At 36.2% G+C, this 27586-nt stretch overlaps 1 protein-coding gene across 1 annotated transcript; it reads left to right on the top strand.

Annotated features, from left to right (window-relative positions):
- The first annotated feature begins 3901 nt into the window (after positions 1-3901).
- LOC121440401 (NKG2-A/NKG2-B type II integral membrane protein-like) lies at positions 3902-25637 on the top strand. The gene is made up of 6 exons (XM_041641168.1): positions 3902-4088; positions 4393-4494; positions 5520-5570; positions 5860-6011; positions 25112-25212; positions 25520-25637. The coding sequence occupies exons 1-6, from the start codon at positions 3902-3904 to the stop codon at positions 25635-25637; spliced, it is 711 nt and encodes a 236-aa protein (XP_041497102.1).
- The last annotated feature ends 1949 nt before the right edge of the window (positions 25638-27586 follow it).

The following is a 27586-nucleotide window of genomic DNA, read 5'->3' as shown; positions in this document are numbered from 1 at the left end:
ACTAAACATAATTTCAAAAAAATCACACATTTGTTAAAAAAATGGAAAATACTTGAATCCATCAAATGTTCTTTCAGCACCTATTGATAATATTATCTTCTGCTTTTATTCTTCATTTTGTTAATATAACTCAGAGTATTTAAAATTTTTAACTCTAAGTAATATTTAGATCAAAGAGATATATACTGCATTTTTGATGTGCCAGTTTGCTGACGCTGAGACAATATACCTGTGTACCTCAGGTGTGCATAGGGTGAGTCTTTTGCAAGTTGTGTGATTCTTTTGGAGTTTTGGGGCTTCCATTGTGTCAAGTGCTGTGTCCCTGACAGATAGCCTCACCCTGTTTATGGGGCTCTGGAAGTGAGTCATCAGGCTTTTTTCCATAATCTACAGTGAGCCATTTTCCTTACAACTATCTTTAGGGTCAAGAACAATTGTGCCATTTAATGGGTTCCTGGCTGCACAGTGTAGCTCTCAGATAATAGTCCAGAGAGGGTGAAGCTGTATCACAAGGCCATTTCATGACTCATAGTGGAACTATAGGTAGCCAGGTCATATACTGAGTATGTCTTCTGGGTTCCTGGGTGTACGTGGATGCTCACACACTGCAACTGTGAAGGGCTGAGCTGAGATTAATCTTCTTAATCTCTTCTCTGTACTGTGATAAAGCCTGTGACTAATTCATAAAGAAAAATGTTTTTGTTTTGCACCCCACCTTGTGGTTCTGGTAGATGGAAATATGTCATCATTTGTTTGTCTTCTGGTATGAGACACATGCCATAGCGGTTGGTGTATAGAAATGACTGTTCACATGGTGAGGGCAGAAGCAAGACAGCAGGACAAGGATACTACATTTACTCTGTCATAGCTTGCTCTGAAGGAAACTCATCTAGTTTCATGGGAACTACAATAATTCTATCATGAAAACAGAGCCTCATGACACAATTGCCTTCCTAAGATTCTTCTGTTTCAGCACTTTATACCGGTTGTAAGAGTTGGAGCTCCCATTGAAAGGTGATCTGGCAGTTAGGAGCCAAGTAATACCATGAAGTTACTGTAAGTGTTAAAGTTCTGCTCACTGGAAAGGTTTCCCCAGTGCAAGTGTAACAGCTCTGCTCCTCCGATGGGGGAGAGTTGCCCTAGCAAAAGGGTTACAGTTCTTATCTGCTAGAGAAAAGTTTCCCCAGGGAAAGTGCTACAGATCTACTCCACTCCTGTAAAAGATGTTATAGCTGGACACTGCTCCCCGAAAGTGTCACATCTGGGCTCAGTTCTTGTGAAAGTGTCAGGCCACATACAATCCTCATTAATAGGATATAATGGGAAAGAAAAATACAGGAATATATTAGTTTGAGAAGATGAGTGTGCAAGGAAGTTTTTTGTGCCAGCTATAAAAAGTTGAAAACTTGATCACTGTTCAGAAAAATCAGTAATAAAAATCAGCATTGTATATTATTCATAATATTCCTATAAATTTATAATTTTACATTGTAATACAATTAAGATTTAAAATATAATACGTCTCTCTGTATTTACATATATACCTATAATATATATACATATATTTATATACATATATAAAATATAAATAGAATGTACATACAACACATACATGATGTATGCACATATCATATATATAACAAATGCATCCACTCAATGTATATAATTATATGCGTATATATGAGAGCATATATAATATTCATATGCATGTATATATATATATATATATAAAAACATAGAGAGTGTTTGTGTGTGTTATAATGTTGTACACACTTGTTATGAGCAGCCTAAAAGCAAAGCTGTACCTAAATTAGAGAAGGTGGGAGGGAATGATGGAGGGAAAGAGGGAGGAAGAGAAAAAAAGCAAAGGAAAACAAAGAAAACCAAGGCTTGCAAATCTACGTCTCTCTTCAAGAAGGATAGCAATTTTTGTAGAAAACAATTAACTTCAGTCATGGCTGAACTCCTTGCCCTGTCCTCTCTATTTTATGCACATGCAGTTTTAGAAAAACAGTTGGAAAAGACAACACTACACAGCACACTAAAGGACGTTTCTTATATTTATTGTACAGGTGTGTGATGAGAAAAACTAATTTCAAAATCAGTCGGGTATGAGAATTTCCTGTTTAGCCTTCAGAGACACATTAATGAGATATCTCTTTTTCCACTCGTGAGTGACTCACCCTGAGTCTCATGGGGCAGCCTGCTTAGTTCACTGTCATTGTTGTCCTAGATTTCTGCCACTGTCTTTCATCTTTTGGCACTCAGCTCTCACAGGCCTCCTGTGAGCTCCTCACCTCACTGCAGGAGGCCTGGCTTTCTGGCAGGAGAGGGAGCCCAGTTGGTTGACAGAACACTGCAAATGTGACATGTGGAGTAACTAAGGGACAGTTCTGATACAGGGAACCAAGCAGGAATGTGGATGCCTCTAAACAACTCGGATAATCCAAGTCTGTGGAGTTCCCTGGAGGATTGCCTCAAAGTTCTTTCCTTGTTGTCTGTGGAGAGTCAGCCTTGTCGATGTAATTAAATCTACAGCCACAGGAGACCTCATGATGGAGTATGGATTTTAAGTGTTGCAATTTGTGCTCTGTGGATTCTTGGATAGCAGCATATGGATTTATCCCAGATGTCACAGATTATTAAAAGGACTCTCACTCAGTAGTAAGAACAGTCATAGTAGAAATTAAGACTAAAAAATAACTAGCATTTCCTGAGAGCTCTACATGCCAGAGGTAAGTATTAATTGCCTTATAAAAGTTTTTTTCATATTTTAGACAAATGTATTGGGCTATTGGTAACTATTCAGAGGTCACATGTAAGTTTTAAAGCCAAAATTAGTTTTAGATCTTGTTTATGCCCAGGCTAATTGAATGAATTATCAATTATATTGAGTTATTACAGTTCTTTTGTATGTGATAAAATGACACTGAACTTTGATAGACTCAGATCCTTCAGGAACATTTGAACCGTAATCATTCTAGTATGAATCATTTTTATCACGTTATGGTTTCACATGTTGGATGATTGTTTCTTTAAATAAAATGGGTTTTAAAATCACTTTGGAAGTATTTTGAAATCCATTTATTTTATGCCAGATTTTCTGACATAACTTCACACTCTAACAATTGCAATATCTTTTAATGTTTAGTCATTTCTCTGACTAAGTTATAAAATAAATTTAATATCATGCCATTTAATTTTGTGAATGTATTAAGAATTAAAAGTAAGGGTAGTTTTATGTGCATGTATGTGTATAAACTTTTCCTAGACTACCCATTTATGGCAGTCTTTGTTGGATTTAAAATTTATTATAAAAGTCCAGCAGATTGCTGTTAAGCCCGCACACATGTATGTGTAACAATATTTAAAGAGGAGATCATGGATTCAAGAAAGAGTGGAATGCATGGGACAGGCTGGAAGGAAAGAGAGAAGGATGGAAATGATATAAATATGCTACTCATATGTGAAATGCTCAAGACAATAAAAATTTAAGTTGCGAAAATTAAAGCAACATTTTTTCCTGTAACTATTCTTTATAGTATAGGGATCTTTGATGTAAGCTTTAAACATTTCATAGTGTTATACCCATGAAAACTAAATTTAATTTGAAAAATTTTTTCTTTTGTTTACAGACATCTTTACTTCTCACAAAGTTATTGTGCTATCAAAAATATTTTACCAAAAGTGGGTTGTCTTTCAAAACTCTATTTATTTATTTGTTTATTTATTTATTTTTACCACAGCACATGAGTTCATTGCTCAAGGGGAAAAACAGATTACAAATTAAAACCACAAAATGGGCTCCAATGTTCCAAACTCCACCCATGGCTGCATCAGAATGTGTACCTTTCAGTGAACAGCTGCATGGCACAGGCCCTGGCATCATTCAGCTGCCGAGATGAGCAATGAAAGAGTCACCTATGTAGAACTGAATGTGTCGAAGGATTCAAGGCACCAGAAAAGGCAACCAAGGGGCACCCGCAGCTCTATCTCAGTAACTGAACAGGAAATCACCTATGTGGAATTCAGCTTTCAAAATACTTCTCCAGAGCATCCCTCAGTCTGCAGGGACTGCTGCTGCAAAGGTGAGACACTGAATGGACCCTCACTGTAACTGCTCTCAGATAGGTGCAGAGGTGGCAATGGTTTCTCCTTGTGAAGACTGAGAGCTCTAACTCAACCCATGCTTTTATGATTTGTGAACATGGATGTTATTCTGTTGCAAAAATTTACGATCATTCTCTTGTGATGAGACTGCCTACAGATGATAACGGTGTAGAGGAGGATCTGGGGTCAACATTTGCCTGTTTGACTCACTGTGTATGTGGATTTTTTGTGTACGTAAACATTGTGAACTGCTACTCTTCATCCCTACATTTCTTTCTACAGGTTTTCCATCTCCTCCGGAAAAACCCATCACTGTGATCCTGGGCATCGTCGGCTTTGCCTTAATGGTCGCTGTGGTTTTAATTACTACAGTTGCCAAACCCTGTAAGTGTGTTTTTAAAATAATGACTAAAAATGCCTTTCAAAACTTATCAAGAACAGTAGCTTTTAATTAAATTATGCACATGGATTAAAAATGTGGAATGTTACTATGAATTTATCAATATCATGAATATCAGAGCTATTGTGTTTGCTTTTGATTTATTAATGATTTCATAACACAAATACATAGATTAAAATCTGGGAAACTCTTAATTGAGATTTTTTGAAAGGGTTTTGTCATAGGTTGTATTTGAAAAGATGATGAAATTTGTGCTTTCACTGATGTAGTTTTTTCCAATGTTTTCACCATATTAGTTATTTTTTGACAATTTCAATTGTATTCTCCATTATCCTAATTCAAAATAGTTCATCATCTCTAGACTAGAAACCTAAAATTGTTACAATATTTTACATGTTTATTTTCATAAGAATTATTTTAACTCACCTGATCCTGACCTCCCTGACTAGAACCGAGAGAGATACACCTTGCTAGTCAAAGTTCTGATGTTTGTACACATTATATTTTGTGTTGACTACTATGCAAAGATGGTAGTAGATTTCAAAGAATAAAATAATCTAGAAACATGAACACTACATGTTCATCAGTAAACATTAACGATGATAAACTTTTTGTCCCACAATAGGAATAAATAACCATGCAAAGTTTTTAATAATGCCTTTTATTTTCCAACTGGTGAACTTTGATGATACAGAAATGAACTCACTATTCTAGAATAGAACTTATTTATGTTCAGAGACTTTGAAAATTTTAGAGTAAAGCCTTGTGTATTTAGTTTAGCCAGATGAATAACACTGGGTTTATAGGACAGACTCTATTCTTTGTGTGCTTGAATGTATATTTTTTATTTATCAGAGTCTATGCTGTGTAGATAAATACTTTATATAAATGTCCAAAACTAAAAAAACATTAATTTTCATTATTTAATTCATGTTGCTTATAGATAATAATCTTTCTTCACCATTTTACTTTACTAAATAATTTAATAAGAATTACCTTAACCCTGCAGACACTGAACCAAAGGAGCAGATCCGATCCTCGCTGAACAAACGTCCAAAAGGTACACTTTGCTTGTCAAAGTTCTGATGCTTGTACACATAATATTTTGTGTTTAACTTAAGCCAGACCAAGATAATGATGTACTTATAGGAGGAGAATGATTGGATATAAAACTATGGGCCAGAGGTTGCTACTATGCTTGAGTATGTTTGAGTCTGCATTTTGTTTTCTAAGGACAAGCATGTGGAGTTCATAGGTATAGTTTATACATGGATGCTCAAAAATATGCAAACATAAATTAACTTTCATTATTAAATTCCTGTTGCTTCTAGATAATAATCTTTCTTCAGCACAGCCTTGTAGGTCTTGTCCAAAGGAGTGGATGTCGTATTCCCACAGTTGTTATTACATTAGTGGGGAGAAAAAAAATTGGACTGACAGTTTGGTGTCCTGCAACGCCAAAAACTCTAGTCTGCTTTACATAGATAGTGAAGAGGAACAGGTAAGAGCTGCCGTGTGTCAATCATTGCTTAACCTTTTTTCCTGTAGATATGATGTGTGTGGAGTAGATTCATATTCTTACACATGTTTCATGTATTTACAACTCTTTATAACATTTCATTGCTTTATTTTAGAACATTTTATGTATATTTGTATACTGGTAGTGAATACTTCTATCCAGATATTTCTTATTTTATGAAATCCATTCTTGTATAAGTGCATTTACTCTGAAATTAACTTTGCCATTTAATTTTACCATACACAAAAGTACCTATATGTGTATGAGAGTTAATATTGATTAGAACATGAACAGGTTGAGGCAATCACAGAAGAGAACTAGGCAGAAATATTCATTTCCTTAGTGTCCCTTCCCTATGCATACTCTCACTAGGTCTTCCTGCACAAAACCTTTTAATCTGGAGTTTTCTAATCATTTGGACAGGAAATTGCTTTTACCTGGATGCTGGATGTTATGATGGAGAAACTGGACATGCAGGACCCACAGAGAAATGACTGTGGAACTCGCTTAAAGTTGACTTTTGAGGCACATGTCTTTGAGTTTAAAAGACTGTGATCAGACAAATGCATTCATTTTTGCATAGAAATCCTGCAATTCAGTAGTTATCAAACTGTGTGTTGTATCCCTTTAAGGGTGGAGGACCCTTTCACAGGGGTCACCTAGGACCATAGGGAATATCAGATATTTATGTTAAGATTCATAACAATAGCAGTATTACAGTTGTGAAGTAGAAAACAAAAATAATTTTATGGTTTTGGGTCATCACAACATGAGGAATTGTATAAAAGCATGGCAGCATTTGGAAGGTTGAGACCCAACACTATTGTTCTTTCAGCAAATCATTGATCTATGCTCCTGCATCGATTTGCAGTTTGCAATGTTACACTTCTGTATTATGCAAGCATAACATTCTAAAACCCACTCTATCTGGTGGTGCTTGAAGGAAGACGTCAGTGTTACACCCTCAAAGAAAGAGGCACCTTATATGGCCATTTGTACTTATGGGATCCCTGACACCAGGTCCCACACTGCTGTTTTTCAAAAAGATAGAGAAGCCCTTCATATGAAGAATTACCCTACTAGATGCTTTCAGCCTTGCCTAATACTGTTGGCCAGTCTGTCTTATACATGGAGGAGAGATCTCATAATCTACATTTTGTTGTTTGGGTTCTGAGAGAGAGCATGTACGGTCATTTTCTTTCACTGGACAAGAGACACAGGTTGTCCTGCCATTCTGTAGTCCTCCATCTTCAGATGTCAAGACATTTCAGCTTTTTGTATCAGCCTTCAGAATTCTTTGCTTGTGTCTTTTATTAGAACTCTCCAAGTCTGCCCTTTATTTATAACAGTAGCCAAGAGAAGATTTAATACTACCCTTTCAGTAATCCACTCCTACAGTGATAGACAGTAGTTGAGGCTCAGCTTTGGTAATAACATGGTACTCAAAAAACAGAAACTATGTCCCTGCATCACTCATTTCATCAATAGTAAACCGTGACCTTCCTTTTAAAACTGATCTGTGAGAAACAGTAGAAAAATTGATTTGAGCATAATACCCAGAGAATTTCATAAATAACTTTTGAAATTTGTTTGAATACCTGTTATGATTGTGTTTTTAGCATAAATATCTATTGAGTTGCATAGATCAATTCCCAATTTCCCACTGATAGAAGAATAAAACTTATAACTATAAACATTTAAAAGTTAATTCTAAGTCAACATGACATACATATGTGAATGTTTTGGCAATGTAAGAAATCTCCTCAACTTTAATAAGTAGACTCATATTGGATAATAAACATACTATGAAAGAAAATACTAGCACATTTAAAAAAATAATAAGAGACTTCATACTGATAAAATTCCTTGATTCCCTGGTAGGAATTTCTGAAATTCCTCTCACTGTTTGCATGGACTAGTGTCTATCGGGAGAGCAGAGATTACCCCTGGGTTTGGAAAAAAGACTCAACTTTCAAACCAGAGTAAGTTTTCATGAATAATGCAATAGATAAGAAAAATATCATACAAAGAAGGCCTTAAAAGAATGGTGTCTGTAAATGAAGCTGAATTATTGACAGGCTAATGATGCTTGTCAAGCCACCTCCTGCGAAGTCTACGTGATCTCGCATGTAAGATGTAGAACAAGCTTCAAGGAAGCATGCCTGCAGAGAAGGGGTGTGTGTGTGCTGTGCTTCCTGCATTGGAGCCCTTGCACTTTTGGGATTACCTGTTTATGTTTGAAGGAATACAGTCTTCTTTCTTCTGGAAAGAAAGATAGTATGTTTAAGTTTCCAGAGTCTACTGATGAGACATTGCCGTATACAGGAGTAATGATGCTAATGGAAGAAGATGGGTTAGCATTCAAGGGAAAAAGGTTTCCTGGTTTAATCTAGTGCTTAGTAAATAGAGAAAAAAAGACAAACTTAATTGAGCAATTTATACAGATTCAACAAAAATGCGATAAGGATAGAAGAGAGATATAAATGCCTGTAACTTCTTGAGACTGGTTTTGGGGAAATGTTTGAAGGGGAGTTAGAAATGTGGAGGAGATAGAAAGAAGTTCTTCTGTATAGACTGCAAAAACATAAAAATACTGTAGTCTGTGTGACTGGTTACCACAACTACTTGCCCTTAGTTCAAAATGCCATAAATTCATAGTCTATCTAATGATTTATATCAAAACTAATGCCAAGCCATGTCTAAGATGACCAACCACAGACTGTCACTAGGAACATATGTCTGATGAAAATCTTTTCTCATGTATCTGATCTAATGATTCTAAAAATAATCTGTAACACATGTAAAACAACACATGCTTTTAAGCAATCTTTTCTGTATAAAGGATGAGCATCATGCCTAGTAAATACGCATTCAGATGCAATTCCATTGAGTCTTGTGTCTGTTTGTCATTCACCTATTCCTGAGACCCTGTTCCCTCATTTACAGTGTTCTGGTGTTGTGAGAGGAGGCTACTTGTTTATTCCTGACTGCTCAGCCCCAGAATAATCACACAGAAACTGTATTATCTAAATCACTGGTTTACCTATTAGCTCTAGCTTCTTATTGGCTAACTCTTACATATTAATTTACCTCATTTCCATTATTCTGTGCTTTGCCACAAGACTGTGGCTTACAGGGAAAAGTTCTGGTCTATCTCCAGCAGGGCAACAGGGCTTCTCTCTGACTCTGTCTTCTCTCTCCCAACATTCAGTTGAGTTTCCCTGCCTATCTCTGCCCTGCTATTGGCTCAAAGCAGTTTCTTTATAAACCAATGGTATTCACAGCATACAAAGAGAAATCGCACAGTACCCCGGTTGAGCTGGTCCATTGCAGATGCTGACTTTCATGAACTGATCATGTGAATCTGAAGAATGGGATCCTTGGCTTTCATAATAATCAGACTTTATAACACCATAGTGAAGACGCCATTGCCGACTTGCATTAGATCCTTCTTTTGTACATATTTATAGGAGTCACTCATTTAATAGATTATCCACATAAAGTATATATGCATTTCGTGTTTCCACCATTGCAGGATAAGAGAAGTTTCCCATGTTGAACAAAACTGTGTCGTGCTGTCATCCTCTGGCTTCACAGCAGATAAGTGTACAGATTTACATACATATCTTTGTAAGCATAAGCTCACCAACTAAAACACCTGCACTTGGAATCTGTCAGGTAATGCTGCTTTCATAACCTGAAAATAGGATTAAGATTGTGTACATATTAAAGTGAATTATGTTATTTGTCCTAATAATGATTTTTTTCAAAAACAACCATCGAAGCATATTAGACACACTAAAGTACAAATATTACTTATGTATCTCAACATTTTTGCTCAAGATATACTCACAATGTTAAATTTATAACAAATAACCTATATCCAAGAACAGTTCCTGTAGAAGTTTTGTTACATTTCAAATTTACCATCCAATGTGTTATTGTCATAGGCCATTCTAGAACTATTCTACTGGAAGCTGAAGATTATAAACTGAGTTGCCTTAGTATAACTAGGTTTTTCATTATAAACCACATTTCCATATATATGTACATACACTTGTTCTTCCCCTCCCAACCTCTCTCCCCTGCACCATTCACTCCTCTTCTGTTTCTGCTCAGAAAAGCCTAGTCTACCTGGGATATCAACAAATATGGTATTTCAAGTAGAAATATACTGGGCACCTTCCCTCATATTCAGGATGAATGAGGCAACTTGGTAGGAGGAAAAGGGTCTCAAAATGTAAGTAGAAGTGTCAGAAGCAGACACTACTCCCTGTGCTATTAATTCCATAAGAAGACCAATCTACGTAACTGTAACATACATGCAGAGGAACTAGATAAGTCCCAAGCAGTCACCCTGATTGTCAGTTCTGTCTCAGTGAGCCCCTTTAGGTCCAGGTTAATAGCTTGTGTGGTTTTTCTTGTGGTGTCATTCTTCCACTTTCACCATAAAGATTTGTCAAGTTCCACTTGGTGGCTCTCTGATGGTGTTTATGTCAGGTACTTATCTTTGAGTATAGCAGAATATCACTAAGAATAATCTCATTAACATTTTGCCAGTCATGTTTGGTTCTATTTTAGCTATCCTATTTGTTTTTGTTGTTGTTGTTCCATTTGAAGTTAAATTTTTTTTTTAATGTCTGTGGAATTGGAATGGAATCTTGATTGAGGTTGCATAGAATCTGTAGATTGTTTTTGGTAAAATGTTCATTTTTACTATGATACTTCTACTGCTCCAAGAACATAGGAAGCATTTCCATATTCTGATATCTTCATCAAAGACTTGAAGTTCTTGTCATACATGTCTTTCAATTGCTTGTTTAGATTTATCCCAAGGTATTTTATATTATTTGAAGCTATTGTGGTGGGTAATATTTCCTTAAATTCTTTTGAAGCACATACTTAATTTATATCTAAAAGAACTACTGTCTTTTTAAAGTTAATCTCGTATTCAGCCACTTTACTAGGGTGTTTATCAGATGTAGGTGTGCCCTGCTAGAACTTTTGAAATCACTTTTATATACAATCATATCAGGAGCAAATTGTATAATTTTGACTTCTTCCTTTTCAATTTGTATTCCTTTGATCTTCTTCACTTCTCATATTATTTCAGCTAGAATTTCAAGTACTATATTGACTAGATATGGAGAGAGTGGACAGTCTTGTCTTATTCCTGATTTTAGTAGAATTGCTTTGAATTTTTCAGTATTTAATATGTTATTGGCTATCAGCTTGCTGAAAATTGCTTATACTATATGTAAAAATGTCCCCTGGATCCCTGATCTCTCCAGTACTTTCATGAAGGGGTTTTGAATTCTGTCAAAGGCTTTTTCAGCATCTAATGAGATGATCATGTGTGTTTTTTTTCTTTCAGTTTGTTTTTATAGTGGATTACAATGACCATTTTTTGTATGTTTAACCATCCCTGCATCTCTGGGATGAAGCTTACTTGATACTGGTGGGTGATTTTTTTTGAAGTGTTCTTGGATTCAATTTGCAAGTATTTTATTGAGCATTATGCATCCATGTTAGTGTTAATGAGGAAAATTGGTTTGTAATTCTCTTCTTTTGTTTAGTCTTTTTATACTTTGGGTACCAGTGTGACTGTGGCCTCTTAAAATAAATTTGGCAATGTTTCTGAAATGATTTCTTTATATAGTTTCAGTATTATAAGTCTTCAAAACTTGTAAGGAAAAAAAATAAATTCACACATAAAATATTTTCAACTTTGTAACATTTTTTTCATGGCCCTTTAATCAATGTCTTGAGTCTATTTCTTCTTCCTTTTGTTTTTAAATATTCTTTCACATTTATTATTTATTATTGTGTTTGCATGCTTGTCAGTACATACATACACACACACACACACACACACACACACAGGCACACATTCCATTGCCCATGTACAAAAGTCAGAGGACAGTTTACAGGAGTTGGTTCTCTCTTTCTACTGTATGGGAGTCAGGGTTTAAACTCAGTTCAAAAAGTTTGGTGGCAAACGCATTTACCTGCTGAGTCCTCCCAAACCCTTTCTTTTGTTTTGAAGATAGTGTTTAACTGTTTAGCACAATCTGACATCAAACTGTCAGCAAGCATTCTGCCTCTTAAGAGCAGAGACTTATATGTGTGTGTTGCCAAACTTGGCTATCTCTCTCTTCAACGGAATCGACTTTGTTTCTTATTGACCGTTTTTGTTGTAATTTTTTCTTGATCATTATTTTGCAGTTTATTGTTTTCCACTTTCTGCTTCATTTGTTGAGAATTGAAACTTCTTTCTGATTTCACTTTTTATGAATTTATGTCATATTAAAGTCTCCTTTATGTAATTTTGCCTTTGAAGAAATCAATTTTTCATAAGAAAAATTGTGCTATTTTGTAATTCTTAATTGTGAAAAGTCATTATGATCATCTATTTGTCTCATCATTATTTAGAAGTGTTCTTCTGATTTAGAAGCTACATGTTTTAAAATTTGGGCCACTTATTGATTTTTTTTATAAACTTAAGACTGTGGTAGATATGGCTTCTATGATTGGTGAACTTGTTTTATATTTTATTTACTTTTTAATTAAATTTATTTTGAATAACTACAGTTTGAATGTCATATGTAAGCATGACTAGTGGCTACCACAGCTACTGTGTAGACAACTCAGCTTTAAATTCTTTCTAATTATATACTTGAAAATACTGGTATAGTTTTAAGGAAATTTCTCAAATTTACCTAAGAACCTAAGCCTTCTAGACTCACAGAGGTGAATATATGAGCGAATTCCCATGCTGACTCCAGTTTAAGTATTTCCATATCCTTATAGATTAATCTACTGGCCATGGTATGGTGCAGAAGTGTCTAGTTCCCATTTGGGATTAAACTCCTCTCTTAAAGGCTGTGTTATATTATATTTTAGGTTATTTGAGGTACATAACAGTTAATGAAATATTAATTGTGGTTGGCATAGCAATTTTATCATTACCAAACACTCTTCTTCATCTCTTATAATGGTTATTATCATCTTATGAGAGTACATTATTGGTTCATTTTTCATTTTTTATATTCATCTTTTCTTTTTCTATTGAGAGTTTCTTATTTATATAAGAAAGTTGAAAACACTATCCTGAGTGAGGTAACGCTGACCCAAAAAGATGAACATGGGATGTACTCATTCATAATTGGTTTTTAGCCATAATTAAAGGTCACTGAGTCTATAATTTGTGATCCTAAGTAAGCTAAATAAGGTGAACCCAAAGAAAAACATATAGTTATCCTCCTGGCTAAGGGAAGTGGACAAAATTGCTGGGCAAAAATTGGGATCTGGGGGGTGGGGTGGGATGGGAGTAAGGGGAGATGGGGAGATAAAAGTGAGAAGGGGAGGATGGGGGGAACTTGGAGAAACAGGATGATTGGGATAAAGGAAGGTTGGATATGGGAGCAGGGAAGCACATATCTTAGTTAAGGGAGCCACCGTAGGGTTGGCAAGAGACTAGAACCTAGAGGGGCTCTCAGGTGCCCAAGGCAATGTCCCCAGTTAGTTCCTTGGGCAGCTGAGGATAGGGAACCTGAAATGACCCTATTCTATAGCCATACTGATGAATATCTTGCATATCACCATAGAACCTTCATCTGGTGATGGATGAAGATAGAGACACAGACCCACACTGGAGCACCGGACTGAGCTCCCAAGGTCACAATGAGGAGCAGAAGGAAGGAGAACATGAGCAAGGAAGTCAGGACCTTGAGGGGAGCACCCACCCACTGACACAGTGGGGCTGATCTATTGGGAGTTCACCAAGGCCAGCTGGACTGTGACTGAAAAAGCTTGGGATAAAACCGGACTCTCTGAATATGGCAAACAATGAGGGCTGATGAGAAGCCAAGGACAACGGCATGGGGTTTTGATCCTACTTCATGTTCTGGCTTTGTGGGAGCCTAGCCAGTTTGGATATTCACCTTCCTAGACCTGAACGGAGGGGGAAGGACCTTGGACTTTCCATAGGGCAGGGAACCCTGACTGCTCTTTGTACTGGAGAAGAGGGGGAGAGGAGTGGGGGGGAGGGGGAGAGGGGCGAGAGGAGGGAGAGGGAAATGGGAGGCTGGGAGGAGGTAGAAACCTTTTTTTTAATTCTCAATAAAAAATTTTTAAAAATCCAGCAAATTAGTAATTTTGCTCTTTTGAAAACAAACAAAAGTTCCAACAACATTCTACTTTTATTCACTGTTTATTCTATATGTTTTTCCTGAAATGCTAAGATGTATTGTATGATGGAGGAAAGTCATTTGTTAAAAAATAAAGAAACTGCTAGGCCCTCATAGGTTAGAACATAGGTGGGTAGAGTAAACAGAACAGAATGCTAGGAAAAAGAGGAAGTGAGGTAAGATGCCTCAGACAGACGCCATGCTCCCCTCTCCCAGGCAGACGCGATGAAGCTCCGACCCAGGATGGATGTAGGCTAGAATCTTCCTGGTAAGCGCACTTTGGGGTGCTACACATATTATTAGAAATGGGCTAGTCCAGGTGCGAGAGTTAGCCAAGAAGAGGCTAGATATAATGGGCCACGCAGTGTTTAAAAGAATATAATTTGTGGTGGGAGCTGGGTGGCAGAATGCAACCCGCAGCTCCTACTACAATTGTATCCTTATAATAGCAAATTTACAAATTTGATATTTTGCCACCAATATTGCATCTATTTACTATCTATTTAAGGACACTCAGAAGTTCCATCTATTCTTTGTTTTGCAATTTCAAGGCTCTAATTCACAGGAAGTGTTTACCTTTAAAAGAACTTCAAATGTTTCCTTTAGTTGTAGTCAAGTGCTGACTCTGTTTACTAATTCCTGAGAGATGAATTAATTTTGGTATCATAGTAAAAAATACATTTACTTCTTTTTTACTTCCAAATTATTCATCTTTAGCTTCCAAATTACTTTAACAAGAGCCAACGGAAAATTATTTTAACAGTATTATACTGAGAGACGCATAATAGGAAAAAATGTGACTAACATTTTCATATTATTCAAAAAGCTACTTTCCATATATTCAAGAATAAATTCTAATTATTGTTGTTATGTTAAATCATTTGCTTGGTTTTCATATTTTTATTATATCATTATGTGAACAGAGATTTCACAGAGTTAGATGACAGAAAAGAGAAAGACCATATCATTGCATATAATTATATGCTCTAATTATGTAGGATTATATAATTTAAAGCTCCAAGTTAATGTTCATGATGTTAATAGGTATAAGTATATCAAACAAAAAAAGGAACATTAATGAATATGACATGGTTTGCTTTAATTTACAGCTTTAATTCTTAAGTGTAGTAATATGTAAGCAAAATGAATTGAACATGTATAGAGCACATATATGGAGCACTTAAAATAAGATTCCGTTTATAAAAATGAAGCATAATTAATGGAAATATAAGTACTTTCCTTATAGGAGAAATGTAGGTTCTTGTGCTCACAGATAATCACTCAAACCACCAGGAATGTTAACCTCACAGAATGTTCTCTTCAAAGTAATAACCAACCTCTTTTCCACAAAGAAGGCTGGGAGTAGAAGTGGCTAACAGCTTGGGGATTTTTTCAATGTTTATATGGCAAAAGTAACATTGGGCCTTAATCCAGATCCTTATTTTGAGCCCATTTTTCTTAGTTAATAAATAGAGCCTATTTTTATTGGAAGATGTCACTTGTACTTTACACATTGCTGCTTGTTTGGTTTGTTTGCTGTGTTACTGGGAATTATCCCAGATGCTGGGCAAGTTGAGGATAAATTCTCGACCACAGAATGTCATTATGTGGGCAATGACTATACAGGTCAAAATAAATTTCATTCACTTCTGGAATTAAAACTTAGATTGGTTTTAGCTCAGTCTTGCAGAGAATTTCTGGCCATAAACAATCCTGGTGTCAGATAACATTGTCCCTTTTGATTGATATTGATATTGTATATTGTATGGGTAAGTCTAATGTCTTATAACATTTTCAAACATAAAATGCTTGTTTCTTAAAAACTTTAAAGATTTCTCAGAACTATTGAGCCATTCAAACTAAAGATTGGTATATCATTTTAAAGACTAATAGTAGTCAATAAATACAAGCATGATAGTAAAATAATTACTATATGTGTGATAGAAATATTATCCTCATAGCTATGTAGCCTCTAGACGTTGACCATTATATTTCATAATTTTCATAAAAACCTGACTTATCATTTATAAAAGAAAATAAAAAATGAATACATCTAATCAGTAGGCTCAGTAATATTCTGGACATTGTAATTAAGCTATTTATGTGATCTTGCTTCAAAGTCGTGATATTTTTACTTATGAGCATTTTTCTAATACTGAAAATTGCATGCCAGACAAGGGCTTTACTCCATATTATTCTTTCACGCTTTTATTTTGTTCCTGGGTCTTACATGGTTTCATTCCTGGAACACGCATCTATTTCTATAGACCAGTATGTTATTGAGTTTAAGACACTTCAGCCTCAACTTCTGAAGTAGCTTGGGTTATAGTTTTAAGCCACTAAAAAAGGATGCAAACAGAGACTGCTTGTTCAAATGTGTTCAATAACACATTTACTGGAAATGCAAATGTCCATTCTAAATAGAAAATTAAATTTGTGAATGTGTCATTTTGGTCTGAGTTTATTTTTTCTATTCTCCATGCATTTTACTTCCTGTGCAGCTGTCTCCCTCCATGTTGCTCGTTTCTTCAATTTCCCTCTAGAGATTTCCTGCTCCCTTCAGATGAACTTGTGACTGGACTCCAAAGGATCATCTGATCCCTCTAAATGTCTCACTTCATGGTGACAAACACAATTATCACCTGTGAGAAGGTTTTAGATGATTATAGGGAAGTTTTCACTCTGAGCAGTGGAAGTCTCTGTATATAGATTTTCATATTTATGTAATTAAAACTTAGTCAAATATTTTTTCAGAATTCATCAAAAGAATAATGACAGAATTATTGCTTAGTGGTTTTTATATCTATATGTTATGATCTTGTAACTCTAAGACATGCCTCTGCAAACATTTATGAAGATGTTAATTAATATTTGGAAGTTGTTAAATTAACTATTGCAATGTTTGGTAGTTTTGACCTTTATGTTTTCATAATATTGTCCTTCAAAGTTTAATTTCTATAATAATTTTCTGTATTAAATTATTTTTATTATATATTCTCATATCATACAACAAAAGTATATGCTCAACTATGTTCATAGCAGCATTGTTTGTAATAGCCAGAACCTGGAAACAACCTAGATGCCCTTCAATGGAAGAATGGATGAAGAAAATATGGAATATATACATATTAGAGTACTACTCAGCAGTAAAAAACAATGACTTCTTGAATTTTGCATGCAAATGGACGGAAATAGAAAACATTATCCTGAGTGAGGTAAGCCGGACCCAAAAAGAGGAACATGGGATGTACTCACTCATATTTGGTTTCTAGCTATAAATAAAGGACATTGAGCCTATAATTCGTGGTCCTAGAGAAGCTAAATAAGAAGGTGAACCCAAAGAAAAACAGATAGTTATCCTCCTGGATATTAACCTTCACGCGATGAAAGGAGACAGTGACAGAGTCCCACATTGGAGCACCGGACTACAACCCCAAGGTTTAAATCAGGAGGAGAAGGAGAGAGAGCACGAGTAAGGAACTCAGGACCGCGAGGGGTGCACCCACATCCTGAGACAATAGAGATGATCTATAGAGAATTCACCAAGGCCAGATGGACTGGGTCTGAATAAGCCTGGGATAAAACCGGACTTGCTGAACATAGTGGACAATGAGGACTACTGAGAACTCAAGATCAATGGCAATGGGTTTTTGATCCTACTGCACGTACTGGCTTTGGGGGAGCCTAGGCAGTTTGGATGCTCACCTTTTAAGATCTGGATGGAGGTTGGTGGTCCTTGGACTTCCCACAGGGCAGGGAACCCTGATTGCTCTTCGGGCTGACGAGGGAGGGAGACTTGACTGGGGGACAGGGAGGGAAATGGGAGGCGGTGGCAGGTAGGAGGCAGAAATCTTTAATAAATAAATAAATAAATTTTAAAACATATTTCAAACTAATACGTTAATATTTATATTTGTAGGCATATTAGTTATTTCAGAGTACCTCTTTTAACTAAAGACAGACCATTTTCTCATCAATAAACCCCAGCAAAATATACAATAATTGACAAAGTTCCAATATTTGCACAGGTTTATTTGTCTTGATCTCAGACTACACAAAAGTGATCAACACTTTCAGGGAAAATAAGCAATAAAAATTAGTCAATGAATCTTCACAGATAAAGACTTTAGGAAAACAATTATTCATATACAATATTCAAAGGAAATGCTTGAAATCACTATTTTCTTTGGTACCAATTGCTTCAAATTTGCTACTGTTTTTACATAGCAAGATTTAAACAATTGTGTCTCAAAGGAGTTAAGGATAAAATAGTTATATAACTACATATTTAATATTTTAATTTTACTGACATAGCATAACATTGATAATATTCAATGATATCTACTCACCTAACATTTATTTCATTGAAGGTATTTTAAACAAAAATTTATCTTTGAAAATGAAATAAAATGTAGTGACTTCAAGAATTTGAACAAAAATGTGAAATGATTTTTGTGTTTCTTGTAACATCATTAGATGTAGGATAATTATTGATTACACAAACATCAAGTTTAATATTAGTTGACAATGTATTTTGAGTTTTATAATGTTTTGTGAATTTTTATGATATATTTGATACAATATAACTATAATATTTGGTGTGGGCAGCCTCCTGAGACATGAGACAGAGAGAGACTTAAAATAAAATATAAGAATCCTTCCATGGAATCATGCAAACAAGCAAAGCTGTTGCCTAGGATAGTAGTGGCTTTCTACAAACTAACACTGAAGCCTTATTGCTGAAAACAACCCGTACACAACTCATGAAACATGGAGAAGTTGAGCTGGTGCCTATGTTAGAGACTTCATCCCTACTGACTAGTGTTCATGATACTTGAAGGAATTATGATCACTACTAAAGAAGAAAAGGAGACACCAACCTAGCTACAAAGTGACTTGCATGCAAGATATGCTGGTGCAATAGTTGTGCAAAGCTTGTGCAAGTAACCAACCAATATCTTATTGGATTTAAAGCTCACTCCATGAGATGGAATCGATAACCCAATGCTGTTAGATGTCTAAGAACATGGGACGTGATAGGCCATAGACCTAGGGTGCAACCAAACACTAGTGTTCTGCTAAAGAAAATACCAATAAACTGACTCGTAAGTGACATTCTGTCATACTCATAGATCAGTGTTTTGCTCAGCCATTATCAGAGAATCTTCTCTCTTTCTTTCTTTTTTTTCTCTTTTTTTTTTATTTTTTTGAGACCATATGTCTCTGTGTACCATTGGTGCCTGTCCTGGAACAAGTTCTTTAAGACCAGGCTGGCCTTGAACTCACAGAGATCTGCCAGCCTCTGCCTCCCAAGTGCTGGGCTTCAAGGCATGCATACCACTGTCCAGTTTACAATCTGCTCTTTGTATCAGAGGGGAACAAATACAGAGAGCCACAAATGCACAATGTGTAGAGTGGGAAATTACCATATCGTAATACCTCATACCTAGACTATGGAAGAGAAGGCAAAAAGAATGTTGGAGCCAGAGGGAATGGAAGACACCAAGGATTCTGTCCTTCCAGACACAACATGGCTTGCACACAGATGAACTCACAGAGACCATGGCGGCATGCACAGGGCCTGCAATGTGTCTGCACAGAGGGGGTGCTAGAACTGAAGAGAGAAGTTGACACCTGTCCTCATACCTAACACATAGGCTACATCCAATCGGTGGTCACTTGCAAATGACAATTTAGTTTTGTACAAAGGAGTCATGCTGAAAAAACAAATCATTCTTAAGGGTGGACCTCATGTCTAGCTATCGATGGCCAACACAAAAAAAACTCAATGGCATCTTTGAAGGTTCTGTCTCATAAATTTAAGTCAGATTTTCATTTTCTTTTGTTTATTTGTCTTTTAACTTAAAGATTCTTTATAAAGATTGTAGCTTACAATTTTGGATTCTTAAGGGACTCCTGAGTGTGATTGTATGTGTCTGTGCATCTATATGCATTTTTTGTACTTTTATTTTGACTTTTCCTTTGACTCTTTTTGATCTTGTTCAGTTCTTTTCTCTTATTATGATTTATTTTATATATTATACTTATTTATATTAGCATTACTTCTTAGATGCCTTTTTGTTTTCAATGAGAGAAAAATAAGGTTTGGATTCAGAAGGGAGGGGAGGTATGTAGGAACTGGAAGAGGTAGAGAGGAGAAACTGCAGTCAGAATCAACTGTATAAAAAATTATTTTTCAGTAAAAGGGAAAACATGTCTAAGAATCTCTTGAAAGAAGAAGCTTGGTGATTAATCCTCTCTCACCTTTTGAGAACACATAGCAATTCTTGTAAGGTACTCGGAAAATGACACACTTAGCTGACCACTATGTTCTTTCAATAAGACAAAGTGACCAACATTGTAAGGGTGTGATGAGAAAAACTGATTTCAAAATCAGTCGGGTATGAGAATTTCCTGTTAAGCCTTCAGAGACACATTAGTGAGAAATCTACTTTTCCACTCGTGACTCACCCTGAGCCTCCTGGGGCAGCCTGCTTAGTTGACTGGCACAGTTGTCCTGGGTTCTGACACTGACTTTCAACTTTTGTTACTCTACCCACAAAGGACTCCTGTGAGCCCCTCACCCACCTCACTACAGGAAGCCTAACAGGAGATGGATCTTTTCACTGCTTCCTTGTCCTCACCAGCCCATTCAGTTCAGGGGACACTAAAATGTTCCATGTAGAGCCACTGAGCCACAGTTCTAAGCAGGGAATCAGACTGGAGCATGGGTGCCTTTAAGCTCCTCAGGGAAATCCAGCTCATGGAACACACTGGAAGACTGTATCAAAGTTCTGTCCTTGCTGTCTGTGGAGAGTTAGCCACCTACTCGTGTTTGTGTTTCCTTATCAATATAATTAAACCTACAGCTATAGGAGACCTGATGACGAAGTGTTGCTTGTTCGTATTGCAATTTGTGCTCTGTGTATCTTGAGGACACAGATTGAGAGCTTGATATGCCAAGCTGGGTACCAACTGCCTTACATGCTTATTTTGTACATACTTGAACTTAGATTTTAGATTAATAAAATATTTATAATTGTTTAACAGTCATGTGCTATAGGTCTCAAAGCCAGAATTAATTTTAGATCTCACTGATTCCAGAACTCAGGGATTAAATTATTAAATCAACTCTTCTTATAACTGAATCAGTAGTCTGATAAAATGGCTGATTTTAACAAGCACATGTTCTCCGGGTAAGTATGAACTAACAATATTTGGTTATGTAGTGCCTTTACTTTATCTCTTTGTGAGCTTTAAAGTTTAGCCATTAAATCAATAACAAATTATTTCATCAAATAAAATACATACTATAAATCTCTTTTGAAAAGAATAATTTTGAACTGTTTCAAATATTGTTTAATTTATATGTGTTTATTTCGACAGAAAATATTTTCCAATATTTACAGTACCTTTAATTATTTTTGCAACTTCTCAGAACTTTTTTATTACTCCAAATAGATGCAAATTTAGTAGCTCATGGTTCATTTTATTAAACTCATATAAAGTATTTACCCAAAATAAGATAATGTAGACAATTAAATATGTCAATGTTCTTAGTCACTATTTAGATCATTATATTTCTATTTCTTATTAAATTCAAACAATATCAAATTGATACATAATATATTCTGCTATAGCATTGAACCCTTTCACAAAGGCATTATGTCATTTGGTATCAATTGCCTCAAATATGCTACTGTTTTTACATGACAAGATTTAAATAATTATTCTGTTTCAAAAAGGATATTATGTTTCATGACTTTGGGGACATATGTTGGGTGAGTTTGAGGACATACAGAAACTAAATTCAATGTATAAATTTACCCTCAATTTGTAAAACTTTTTATCTCTAATTTGTTTGCTTTTTATTTTCCCTATTTGTAATAATTTGTCAAATTTGTAGTATGTTTTTAAACTGTAACACATGAACTCAAGGCCCAAGGTAAAATTAGATGTTTCATTTGTACAAAAACTACAGTTGTCTGGGCTCCTCCTTTGTGACTGCATCAGGATGTCTTCTTAAGTAGAATGACCATAGCTCCTCACAGGGCTGTAGACATGAGTCATGAGTCATCTGCTCAGAACCGAAAATGGGGCTCAGGACCCAGGGAAGCAGCAAAGGAAACCCAGGGGCACTCACAGCTCCATTTCAGTGACCCCGCAGGAAATCAGCTGATGGAACTCAGCCTTCATAATGCTTCCCAGAAACAACTCAAGAACAACAAGCACAGCCACTGCAAAAGTAAGGCATTGAATGGACCTTCAGTCTAACTGTTCTGGGGTGGTAACTGGCAAGCAGACAGGAATAGACTCTTTACTGGAAGAAAAGGAAACTCTAAGCTGACCCATGCCGTTATGTTTAAAATTTGAGCAGTTTCAACTCCGTGTTGCAAGAATATATGACCATTTTATTCACTGGAAATGCAATGATATTGCCTACAGACCGATTGCAGCAAAGGGTACGGCCAGGGGACTGTGTTTATTCTTCTGATTCTCTGAGTTCTCTTCTGTGTAAATGCTGTGAACATCTGTGTCCATTTTCTATCTCTGCAGAAATTTTATCACCTCCAGAGAAGCTCATCTCTGGGATCCTGGGTCTTGTCTGGTTTGCTTTATTGGTCACCTTGGTGATAATGACCAGAATTGTCTTTCCATGTAAGCATGTTTTTGAGAAATTATAAAGGAGCTTTCGTCCTTAATGATGATATGTCTTTCAATACTTCGTCTTAGTGAGGGAAATGCTTTTAATTTCAAGTACATACATGGATTAAATGTGGAAGTTTGATTCTGATTTTGTCATCGTTATAAAGAAAAGGAGCATTATAATGTTTGCTTTTAAGTATATCAATTATGACTTTAAAATTTAACAACATGCTTTAGAAAATTTAACTGAGAAATAAACTAGTTTTGAATGTGTTTTGTCACCATATGTGTTGGACTGTAAAAATGCTTAAACTTAAAAATTTTTTGAACTAATTATTTCCAAAGTGTTTACCACATTATTCATATCATAACCATTACAATAGTATTCTGTATTATTCTAATTCAAAAAGCACATAAATTTTAAACTAAGGGATTAGAATTGTTATGATTAATTTAGATGTTAAATTTACTAAGAATTACATTAACCCTCCAGATACTAAACTAAAGGAGCAAACCCACCCCTTCCTAATTACAAGTCAGAATAGTAAACTTCACTTGCCAAAGTTCTGAGGCTTGCACACGTTATATTTTGTGTCTAACTTAGGCCAGGCAAAGATAATGATGTATTTATAGGAAGAGAATGATCTAGAAATATGAACGCTATAATCTCCTAAACAAACATTAAAAGATGATAATACCTTTTGTCACTCAATAAGAAGAAATAATTACGTAAAATAACTATACAACAGTTTTTGTGATTGGCTTAAATTCCCTACTTACAGTCTAGGATGAGTCAGTAATGAATTTGGTATTCTAGAATAGATGTTATGCTCAGCAATTTTGAGTAGAGTTGTGGGGAGAGAATTTATTTTGGATTCATATGCTTTATATGGACACATAACTATGGGTCAGAGGTTGCTGCTGTGCTTGAGTATATTTGAGTCTGCATTTTGTTTTTTAAGGATCAACATCTGGAGTTCATGGCTATATTTTATACTTGGATGCACAAAACTATGCAAATGTAAATTAACTTCCATTGTTAAATTTCTGTTGCTTCTAGATAATAATCTTTCTTCATGACATCCTTGTGGTTCTTGTCCAAAGGAGTGGGTGTCATATTCCCACAATTGTTATTACATTAGTGTGCAGAAAAAAAATTGGACTGACAGTTTGGTGTCCTGCAATGCCAAAAACTCTAGTCTGCTTTATATAGAGAGTGAAGAGGAGCAGGTAAGAGCTGCCGTGTATCAATCGTTGCTTAACCTTTATTATTGCCAATGTGCTAGACAATACGCCCACAGCACCCATGGTATCTGGTGGCCATTGAAGGAAGGAGTGAATGCCACATCCTCAAAGGCAGAGGCAACTTACATGGCCATTTGTGCTTACGGGATCCTGGACACCACCTCCCACCCTGGTGTCCTTCAGCAAGTAAGAGAAGCCCTTCATATGACCAATTACCCCATTAGGCACTTTCAGCCTTGCTCAGTGCTGCTGGCCAGTCTCTCTTACACACAGAGGAGAGAGCTCACATAATCTACATCTTGTTGCTGAGCCCCGAGAAAGAACATATAGGGTAATTTACTTCCATTGAATGAGTGACACAGGATGTCCTGCCATTCTGAAGTCCCCCACCTTCAAGTGTCAAGTCCTTTCAGCTTTGTTTCATGCCTTCAGAATTTCTTGCTTGTATCTTTGATTATAACTCCCCAAGTTTGACCTTTATTTATAACAGTAGCCAAGAGAAGCTTTAGACCTACCCTATTAGTAAGCCACCTCTACAGTGATTGACAACAGTGGAGGCTCAGCTACTTAGTGATAACATGGCTACCCATAAAAAAGAAACTATGTCCACTACATCAACCATTTCACCAATAGCAAGCCACAACCTTCCTTCTAAAACTGAACTTTGAGAAATAGTAGAAAAAATGGTTTGAGTACAATACCCAGAGAATTTCATGCATAACTTCTGGAAATTTGTTTGAATCCCTGTTATGTTTGTGTTGTGAGCATAAATATGAATTAAGTTACATAATTAAGTTGCCAAATTTCCTACTAATACTAGAATAAAAGTTAACTCTAAGTCAAAATGACATATGTGTGAATGTTTTGGCAATGTAATAAGTTTTCTCAACTTTAATAATTTGCTTCATACTAGATATTAAGCATACTATGACAGAATATATTAACACATTCAAAAGACAGTATGAGACTTCATACTGATAAAATTCCTTGATTCCTTGGTAGAACTTTCTGCAATCCCTCTCACTGATCACATGGACTAGCATCTTTCGGAAGAGAAGAGATCAACCCTGGGTTTTGAAAAAAGACTCAACTTTCACACCAAGGTAAGTTTTCAAGGATGATGCAATAGACAAGAAAAAAATCATAAAAAGAAAGCATCAAAAGAATGGTGTCAATAAATGAAGATGAATTATAAACAGGCAGAAAGAAGCTGACCTTCATGAACTCCTTATGTGAATCAGAAGAATTGGCTACTTGGCTTTCATAATAATCAGCATTTACCACACTATTGGTGAAGATACCATTGCCTACTTGCATGAGATCCTTCATTTGCACTTATTTATAGGAGTCACTCACTTAATAGATTAGCCACATAAAGTATATATTCATTTTGTGTTTCCACCATTGCAGGATAACAGAACTTTTCCATGGTGAACATAACTGTGTCATGCTTTCAACCTCAGGCCTCCCAGCAGATGACTGTGCAGTTTTGCATACATATCTTTGTAAGCATAAGCTCACCAACTAAAAAACCTGTATTGGAGTCTTTCAGGTAATTCTCTATTCCATAACCTGAAAATAAGATTAGGACTATGTACATATTAAAGTGAATTATATTATTTGTTCTAATAATGAATTTTTTCAAAAGCAATCATTGAAGTATACTAAACACACCAAAGTATAAATATTACTTTTGTATCAAGATACTCTTTATAATGCTAAATTTTATAAGACATTTCATATATTCAAGGAGAGATTCTGCAGAAGTGCCGTTATATTTCAAATTTACCATACAATTTGCTGTTGTCATAGGACTTTGTAGTATTGCTTTGATGGAAGCTGAAAATTACATATTGAGTTCCACGAATACAACGGTTTTGCTCATTTATTAACAACATTTCCATATATATGTAGATACCCATCCTCCACTCCTCCCAGCCTCCCCCCCCTTAATCCACTCCTCTTCTGTTTCTGCACAGAAGAGGAAGGTCTCCCTAGGATATCAACAAAATATGGCATATCAAGTTGAAATAAGACTAGGCCCCTTTCTTCATATTAAGAATGAATGATGCAACAACGAAGTAGAAAAGAGTCCCAGAAGCAGGCAAAAATGTCAGAAACAGACAACAACTCCTTTGTTAGGATTTCCATAAGAAGACCAAACTGCACAACTGTAACAGACATGCAGAGGAACTAGGTCAGTCCCAAGCAGGCTTTTGATTGTCAGTTTAAACTCAATACCCTTGGAAATTATGGTCCCTAAAAGGGATGTATTTATCAAATCTTTCCCCTCAGGGCTCCAGGGACTGTGGAAGATGAACCTTCATCTGGCGATGGATGGAGATAGAGACAGAGACCCACATTGGAGCACCGGAATGAGCTCCCAAGGTCCCAGTGAGGAGCAGAAGGAGGGAGAAGATGAGCAAGGAAGTCAGGACAGTGAGGGGTGCACCCACCCACTGAGACAGTGGGGCTGATCTATTGGGAGCTCACCAAGGCCAGCTGGACTTGGACTGAATAAGCATGGGATAAAACCGGACTATCTGAACATGGCGGACAATGAGGGCTGATGAGAAGACAAGGACAATGGCACTGGGTTTTGATCCTACTTCGTGTTCTGGCTTTATGGAGCCTAGCCAGTTTGGATGCTCACCTTTCTAGACCTGAATGGAGGGGAGCGGACCTTGGACTTTCCACAGGGCAGGGAACCCTGACTGCTCTTTGGACTGGAGAGTGAGGGGGAGAGGAGTGGGGGGAGGGGGAGAGGAGTGGGAGGAGGGGGAGAGAAGGGGGAGAAGGGGGTGGAAAATGGGAGGCTGGGAGGAGGCGGAAATTTTTTTTCAATAAATAAATAAATAAAAGATGAGACAGAAAGAGTGTAAGAGCCAGAGGGGATGGAGGACAACAGGGAATCAAATCCTTCCAGACACAACAGCACTTGCACGCAGATGAACTCACAGAGACTGTGGCAGCATGCACAACGTCTGCATATGTCTGCACCAGATGGAGTCCAAGAGCTGAAGGAAGAAGTGGACACCTGTCCTCTTACCTAACACATAGGCTACCTCCAATCAGTGGTCACTTGCAAATGAAAATTAAATTTTCTCTAAGGGTGACACGCTGAAGAAATAAACCATTCTTAATGGTAGGGCCCATAATCAGGTGTCGATTGACAACACAATCCAAACTCAATGGCATCTTTAGAGGTTCCTTATCCCATAATTTTAAGTCAGGTTACTTTGTTTTATAACTTAAAGATTCTTTGCATAGCTATTATAACTTACAGTTTTGGAATTTAAGGAATTCCTGTTGGAGAATGTCTTTGCCTCTGCATCTACAAGCATTTCTTATGCTTTTACTTTGATACTTTCTCTTGTTCAGTTCTTTTCTATTATTACAATTTGTTTTCTTTTGATTTATATTATATTATTACTGCTTAGGTGCCTGTTTGTTTTCTAATGAGAGAAAAATTGGGTA

Source organism: Microtus oregoni, unplaced genomic scaffold, assembly GCF_018167655.1.
Source record: "Microtus oregoni isolate MIOR12 unplaced genomic scaffold, Mior012 000002F_ref0000024, whole genome shotgun sequence".
Classification (NCBI taxonomy): Eukaryota; Metazoa; Chordata; class Mammalia; order Rodentia; family Cricetidae; genus Microtus; species Microtus oregoni.
Note: the sequence above shows the minus strand (reverse complement) of the source record. Positions and strands in the feature narration are given on the sequence as shown.

Bases quoted from the DNA above. Each gene is read 5' to 3' on its own strand.
- LOC121440401 (XM_041641168.1), top strand. From the start codon at position 3,902: ATGAGCAATGAAAGAGTCACCTATGTAGAACTGAATGTGTCGAAGGAT. The intron at 4,089-4,392 runs GTGAGACACTGA...TTCTTTCTACAG, and splicing joins CAGGGACTGCTGCTGCAAAG to GTTTTCCATCTCCTCCGGAA. The intron at 4,495-5,519 runs GTAAGTGTGTTT...TTAACCCTGCAG, and splicing joins TACTACAGTTGCCAAACCCT to ACACTGAACCAAAGGAGCAG.